This window comes from Mastomys coucha, chromosome X, assembly GCF_008632895.1.
Source record: "Mastomys coucha isolate ucsf_1 chromosome X, UCSF_Mcou_1, whole genome shotgun sequence".
NCBI lineage: Eukaryota > Metazoa > Chordata > Mammalia > Rodentia > Muridae > Mastomys > Mastomys coucha.
Window position 1 is genome coordinate 11,881,048 of NC_045030.1, and position 8,259 is coordinate 11,889,306.

General features: G+C 43.2%; 1 protein-coding gene across 1 annotated transcript in view; it reads right to left on the reverse strand.

Annotated features, from left to right (window-relative positions):
- Nucleotides 1-235: 235 nt before the first annotated feature.
- Nucleotides 236-8,259, reverse strand: part of Dipk2b (divergent protein kinase domain 2B) — a 63,866-nt gene continuing 55,842 nt past the window's right edge. Inside the window, exons 4-5 of the mRNA XM_031344045.1 lie at nucleotides 6,116-6,404; nucleotides 236-5,006 (exon numbers count right to left, since the gene is read on the reverse strand). Of these exons, the coding sequence (XP_031199905.1) occupies nucleotides 4,666-5,006; nucleotides 6,116-6,404 (630 nt within the window). The 3' untranslated portion in view covers nucleotides 236-4,665. The remainder of the gene's footprint in view (nucleotides 5,007-6,115; nucleotides 6,405-8,259) is intronic.

Genomic DNA, 8,259 nt, shown 5'->3' on the forward strand with positions numbered 1-8,259 from the left:
AAACTGAAGGATCAAGGCAGGGTAGAAACCCCTGTTGGAATTAAAATTTTCTACAACAAATCAGGATTTCCTCTAAGATGGCATTGTGGGTCTCCATTCCCTATGGAGACAGCCTCTGTTCTTTTCCTACATTTGCCTTCAAATAGAGACATCACATGACTTACAGGGGACAGTACTTCTTCAAGAGTAAAACTAATCCTCCATATTTTTATGCACACAAAAAGCAAGACCTGGAAAAGGTAAACAACATAGCATTTATTTTAAAACCAGAGAAAATGTTCAGGTTTATGTTGTAAGACCACAGGCAGGATAGTCAACAATTACCGTATTTACCAAACCTCGGAAACCAGCATACTCCTGTACAGTCAGATTCATGGGCTGAGGTGTTGTTACACTCTCCTGAGTCTGATCTTATAGGCTTTAAGCATATATTATATTTTACCTCTGTCCTACACTTGCTCTCTTTGGGTGTGGAGGGCAAAGGAACCCCCAATAAATGGTAACAACACTCAATGCTAAGTATAAGAGTGTACCTGCAGTCCTTGCCTGCTCGATGAACCTGTAACCTACACAGCAGAGGGCCACAGGTTAGCTTTCCTTTCTCATCTTACAACTATGATCTGTTTCTGAATAGATCCATCTCACATTTCCATTTTTCTTTGGTTCCTACAAACCATATAGCCCAGCCTACAGGCAAAAAGGCATGACTGATATAAACTGACAAAATAATGCCTCCATTCAAATTCCAGGCAGTAGAATATACCCGATTACAATTCTACTCTGGTTGAAGTCTCTTGCATGTTGACTTACTTGTCTCTTGGCTATTGAGAAGTGGTGCTCTCTAATTGGTAGCCAGGATAGCACGTGGGAAATGTAGGGAAGGGACTGAAGAAAGCAGTCATTGTTCTCAGTAGGAGCATTTCCTAGCCTTTGCTTTGTGTCTAGCCCTCCCTTGTTATTGGAAACACAAAGTTCTTCATATCATTCCTCCACCCCCAGACTCAGGAAACTATGAGCTGGATGGCAAGCAGGACACAGATCTTCCTGAAACCAAACTCAAATGAGGCACAAACATGTGGACCAGAACATCAGGGACAAGGTTCAGAAAGTGATCTCTGGTAGCTGAACTATCAAAAAAGCCTCTGAATAATCATAAGACTGAGCAAGGTCTCCAGTATTGTCTAGAATTTTGGAGAAAGGAAGCCATCAGCTCTGGATGAGGATCCATCCTATACTTCCCCATGCCAGGCCATGCTTTTGCTGTATTGGGGGCTAAAACTAAGGTCCCAGCTTGCTAGGTAAGTGCTTTACCAGTGCAGTACATCTTTAGATTGAGTATTACTTCCATTTGCTCATAGAAGACTGTAGGTGAATGTTGCAGATGGAGCTATCTGGACACTGGTATTCAGTAGACTTTAGAGTGTATATTGTATTTCTGCAAGTGTTAAAACAAATTACTATGCAGAAGGTGGTGCGGCCCAATAGAACTATATTCTCTCACAATTCTTGGGGCTCACTGGGTTGAAATTAGGGTATAATGAGAGCCAGAGTTCCTCTGGAGGATCTGGCAGAAGGATTTTTCCCTTTCCACTTCCTGGTGACTGTTGGAGTTCAGTCGCATTGTGCCAGTCTTGACTGACCTCTGTCTTAACATCACTGGTTCTTCTCTCTCAAACGTTCCTCTGCCTCCATCTTATGAGGACACATGGGCTTTCATTTAAGACCTACCTAGACAATCCTGGAAAGTCCCTTGATCTTTAACCACATCTTTTCCCATATAGGCAATTGTCACAGCTTCTGCGGATTAAGATGTGAACATGTTTTTATAAAGCCACCATTTTGGCCACTCATTGGTGCTCATTTAGTCCACAACAGTGAAAAGAATTCATAGAAAAAGGAGGGGCAGGGTCAGTTAGACTATGATGCAGGCCCAGCAGACACTTGGTCTGATGCAGGTAGAGTTTTAGAATAAAATTACCTATCCGGGTTGTCACTAAGTAGGCCAAAATGGTTGAGGCAACACATTTCATCGCAAGCCCAGTGACTAGGTATCAATATGCCTTAGGACAGGTGTGGCTTCAAGTGAAGCCACAGAGTGACCAAGGCAGAGCCCAAAGGTCTGACAGTCAGTGCTGCCTTCTACCTATACTCCTGCACTGGAGAAAGAGGTGTCCCTTGTAGAGGGAGGCCTGGCAGATCTGTTCTATGTCTATCACATGTAGGGATGGGCAGAGAATAAACAGATGGCAGGAAGCAGGGAGGATATGGCTTGGAGATAGCACCTAGGAGGGGGTCTGTGATCTTTGGTCATGACGGCAAGAAAAGATCTGCTTTGCCTTCAAAATGTATGAGGAAAAGGGCTTCTTAACCTTCTGATCTTGCAAAAAGCCACTAGATGGGGAGCCATTTCTAGGCTAACCCCAAAGTGTTAGGCCCTGCCTAAAAGGTTATCTGTCTTCCCTTGGCTTGAACTGCAGATATACACACAGCTGTACAAACCCGTAGTACACTTCCACTCATCTCCTGGGGGTATTCAGGTAGTTTTGTTCTTTGCTTGATTCTGGGACTCCATCAAAGAGAACATAAGATTTCTTTGTTTTAACTCAGTAGGTATCTAGGGCTGTGTTTCCTTCCTAGATTTAGCTGCTCCATGATTTTGAAGGGTAATTTTTCAGAGTCTTGGACCACTGGTATAGAGGACCCATTCCCTCCTTCTTGTCTTCCCCACACATATGTGGTAGAAAAGTAAGAGGAGGGTTATTGCAAGTCCCATTTATCAACCCAATGGAGCCTAAATCAAAGTTGCTCACAGTCTTCAGTGGAAAAGCAATGGTTCTATTGAGATAGGCTGATCTTGACACGAGGGGGGGCTGATCCTAGGGGCCCTGTGCATCTTTGTAGAGTCTGAGGCTGTAGCCCTTTCCCTGGGTTCTCTAGTCAGGAGGCTGCCTAGGATCACATACTTTAAGCAAGTCAGTAGGGAGAGAAAATCATGATAACTCAGGTAGGAGATGTAGTCAGACTTCATTCTTCACAGATATCCAGAGGACACCAGTTTTAAAGCTTCACAGGCATGGCACCAGCTTGGTCTATTATCTTCGCTGCTGTGGTTGCCATGGGACAGTGTCTGGAGCAGTTGTCAAAAGGCAATATCAAAAGGCCACCTGGTATACCTCAAGATAGGACCTTTGGGATTCCGCTTTAAATATGAATGAACATAGAATTGAATAGTCCATGATGAGAGTCTGAGACTGATAAGGAAGGGAACTGGGGAATGGACTGGTAGGGAGGGTTTAAGCAGTACCTCAGCAAATCATAGCTTCCATGGACCTTTGTCCTCTGTATGCAGTGAGGCTTGTTAAGTCAAGTATTCTGACTGCCAAGGTGCTGATTTAGAGGTAGAAGGAAGGAGGTAGACCAAATAATCCCACAAGTAGACGCTGTGTAGGGAGGCTAGATAAAGGTCTAAGAGACCTTTATGATTGTTATGGAGAGCAGATAACATGCACAGAGGCCCATAAGCCATGTAGTTAAATACTTTAAAGGTATGGCAAAGTAGTTGTTAAGTAAAACGTATTCCATTGGTTAAAAACAAATGTTTTTATAACGACTTGTAAGGCCACATTTGGATGAGAATTCTAGGACTCCTAGAGTGGTGCAGAGAGACCAGGCCTTGGTCCCAGGCTGCAGCTACAATGGTAATGGAATCTGTTTAATACCCACAGGCTGCTGTGTTCTGAAATCTGTTTTTGCAACTAAGTTACACTTGCCACAGCCTATTCTGGCTAGCCCTGAACACAGCTGGATAATAAAATGGATCTACTCATGGGAGATATGGGGCTTCTTTGGTGTATGGCTCAGTCTTGGTCTTGTAGGAGCCCAGACAGTCTTTCCTGCACTGCCTACCTTTTGCTGATGGTCAAACTGTAGCATGAGTTCACCTTTCAGCCTTTGCCTATTTCCCTCCTTCTGCCTTCTTTGTATGCATATCTTCTAAGAAAAGTCAGGTAATTTGTTTTTGACCCTCGCTTTTAGAGAACCAAAGCAAGCACATTACCCCCAGTTGTCTTCCTTCTCTTCTTACCCTTGGCTCTTTTCCATCTGAGGTGACTTTTGTGCATGTATAAGGAGTCCCAGGTGCCTAGAGAGTTCAGGAGCTGGTGACAGGTGAGGACATCCTTTTGGCATATAGTCTTTTCTCCTCACAGATGCAGGAGAGTAGGAATGGAGGGCTTAAGTTCCAATGGCCCAAAGCCCTGCCTTCACCTTGCCTTCTACCTACACCAGCCTCCTAACACATGGGACTTTCTCACTTTCCCTATCTGTGTGTGATTCTGGAACATGCTTTGTGGGTCACAGTTGTATCTCTGGGCCCTTTACATTTCTGTTTTCTTTAAACTTGCAAAAGTCTGGTAAAATATACAGAAAATGGAGGTTCAAATATATTGAGTGTTTACACCTGGTCTTCCTGTGCCCACCTCCTGGCTATGCCATGGTGTCCTAGCCAGTGAGGTCAATCATGCAGTGTCAGAGTTTCTCCCACAAGTTTTGTGTGTTTCTTAGGAAATCAATGTACTTAAATATTCAAAATGGAATTGCTTCTTACAATTTGGCAGTAACTCAATTGGGGACATGGAAGAGTTTGCAGATCGTCCCTTCAGCCACTCAGAATCTATCATTATACTTGCAGTCTGGGTAGCGGTAGGCAAATCTAGGATCACAGGTTCTCAAAGATCTCAAGATGTCCTTCAGCCGACTGGTGGCCCCAAGAACTTCTAGGTCTGTGCTGGTATCCTTGCTACACAGGTTGAGAGCAGAGTCTATCTCCTTTTGCACAGGGGAGGGGAACTTTTCCTGGAGAAGTTGAGGCAGCAGCTGCTGACACACCAGCACAAGGCTTTGCTTCTCAGGGACAGTGTCACAGGAGGACAGCTGGATCTGGCAGCCAGAAACCAGGCAGCTAAAAATGTCTTCGTTCTCTCCAGTCCTGGCAGCTGCTTGGCTGCCTAGAAGAGAAATGGAAACTGTCAGATACTGTACAAATTCTTCTTGCATGTGGGAGGTGGGGTAGGGTAGGGTGGGGCACTGCCAATTAGAGCTGCTGCGAGAGAAGCTTCAGTCTCCAAGTATTTTCTTATCACCAGAAGACTTAGGGTTCAGGAACACAACAGCCCCTTCAGAGAACAGCATTGAGTAACATTCTCCAACAATTAGGCTAAGGCCCAAGCGTGGGAAATCCATTGTCCCCCAGAAACTGGGCTATAGTGGTAGAAATCTGAATTACTGAGTTAGGGAAGTAAAGATGCTATTAAGATTCATTTCATTGCACATTTAGAATAGGAAGTCGGAGGAGCATGTCATTCAGAATATGCCTTCTGCAGATTGCAATGGGACCAATGTTTGCATAGCCTGAATATTCTGGAATCAACCTTTCTTCTAATTTGATTCTTCTTAATAAAGGTAAATCAGAAAGTGAAAAAAAGGGGCTTGTTTTCTCTATCTTTTCACTTTGTAAAAAAAAAAAAGTGTCATAAAGGGGAAAAGTTTCTTGTCCTATTATTGTGCTCAGAATATTTGGTCACCTTGAGAAACTGGGGGTTAATGGGCTCTAGAACACTGGCTGAGCCTTATAAACACTGAGAAACACAACTCACACATCTCATTGGATTCCTTGTTTTTGTAATTTTCAAGCTTTACAGTCAGTCTATCAACACTGATTGCAAAGTGTACTAGTGCAACAGGCCAACAATTATGTCTTAAATTAAGGCTAAGAACATTTAAGGAGAAAAGCTCAAGGGGGAGAGGGACCTGTGACTTGTATATGAATGAGATATAGAACTGTCCTGGGAGGACTCATCAGGGTTCATACCACAATGGACAATGTTTCTCACAGGCAAGACCAAGCTCACTTTCCCTTTGGAAATGGAGATGAAACCAAAATTCAAATGGGGAAGAGGGGACATTGTTTTATGACTGATAACATCCCCCGAACTTGGATTACTCTGTGACACACAGAGTGCAAAGCCCAGGAATGTGACCCCAGGTCACTCTTTCTTAGCTTTGGTCACCCTGACATTCCCCTTGACAGCTGCTCAGCCAAGCCCATGCTGAGTACCTTCCTGCTTGTCGATGATGCCTAGTGCACTGGCATCCCGGATGAACAGATGCCCATTGTCAAAGATGCCAAACATGCCTGCATCAACATGGGTGAAGTAGAAGAAATAGTTCAAATCATTGCTCCTCAGGGATTCCAGGACCCTGAGGAGTTGGTAAGCAATGTCAGCAGCTCGCTCTGGAGAGGCATCATAAAATTCTTGCAGTGGTCTGGTGCTGGTACTGACCAGGAATCTACCACAGGAGCCCAGGTACTTGGGCATTGGCCAGCCCTCTGCTCCAGGGAAGATCTGCCAAGTCAGAAGGAGCAGGCATTAGACACAGAGAGAAGTCTCACAGAGGCAGCTTGCTTTCTACTTCTCCCCTGCAGCCTACATAAATATGTCTTACTGCCAGCCTGGATCTCAAAACCTGCTGGCAAAACATTTCTTCATCTTTTTATACCTTTTGCCATTGTGGTAAGGCCCCTATCTTTCCTCCACTTTTGTAGTGTATTGCTAATGGAAGGAAGAATTCAGGAAGGAGGAGGCTGCTCTCATCTGGGCTGTGGATAAGATTTCACAACTTTCTCCAAGTGGGACCTGAGAATGCTAACCAACCTTCAGTGATTTTCAGTGGTACCCAGGATTCAGGGACTGTTTCTTTTAAGTTGTGCCATTTAAAAAAAATATGACTAGTCTGCAATTTCCAAGATATCATTGCTTGGAAGCCATGGGAAAAATAATAAAAGATCAACTTCAAGACAAATAATAATAATAATAATAATAATAATAATAATAATAATAATAACAATAAAACTATTGCAAACTGGGTATCATGTATGTATATAGTTTCAGCTTTTCAGGAGGCTGAGGCAGGAGGGTTGAGGCCTGATGGCTCAACAGAGCTCATGAATAAATAGAAGAATACAAGTACCTGGTTCTAGGATAGAACAAGGATCATGCAGGTGGCTGTTCTTTGGATGCCTCCACTGCTAGGATGAGCAAATCTGACTGGCGCCAGTAACTACATACTCAAAAGATTCTCCTCAAGTGGAGGGAAGCTTCCATATAGACAAATACTGATCTGGGGGAGTGTGGCTCAGCCTGACTCCTTGTAAGAATTCTCAAGTGGGGAGGGAATCCTAGCTGGATTTTTCTTAACCATTTTTCAAAATAGGTTTTTTTTTTTAGCACTTCATAAATGAGCACTGCATCTCCATCACTCCTCTAATCATCATTATCTAATTCCTCCTGTGTCCCCTTTCTTTCTCTAAAATCCATGATTTATTCTTTATTATCACTACATACACACACACACATATATATATACATATATATATATATACATGTATATATATATATGTTCATATATCTTCACAAGTGTATATACAGCCTATTGAGTCCATGTAGTGTTACTCATACCAGAGCTGACCATTTGTTATTGGACAATCTCTGTGGTAGTTTGTCCTGGAAGAGACTGATTTTTCCTATTGATCACCTGTAGCTCTTCATCTCAGGGTAGGACCATGTAGAAATAGTCCATGTCTATGTTAGAATCTCAACTGTTGATTATGTTTTAATGAAGCTGTAAAGAACTGGTAACAAAAACTATAAATATCACTTTACCTTTTGATTACCTTTTTAAGAAAACAAAGTAAGTCTAGTTCATGTATCTTAGTAGCAGACTGCTTATCTGGCATACACAAGGACCTGGGTCCCATCCCCAGCACTAAAGAAAACAAAACAAAAAGTAGACTTTAAAGCCCCTCCCCCCAATTTTCTGGTACCTTCTACCCCTTTTAAGTCATGTTATAAAGAACTCATGCTCTTTGTGCTTTGAGGTTCACCCAACTGTGGCACCTTACATACTTTGTTGTCTCACAGGGGCATCCTACACCTACTGACCTTGTCTAAATGTGCAAAGCTACTCCTGGGTCCCATCCCATACTCTCTCAGGGTAAAGTCCTGGGTTGAGTGGAGTATCTCAGTCCCTTGGTTCTAGGCTACGTCTCTCAGGAACAAAGCCTTAAGGTAATTAAGGTGCCAACAAAAGTTAGAATTGTGGATAAAAGACCTCCAACAAGACCCCTGAGCCTGCAGAGCAAGTGGCAGCTCCTTCTCTGCCATTAGTATGTTTAGTGCCAAAGATACTGGGCAGGTTTTA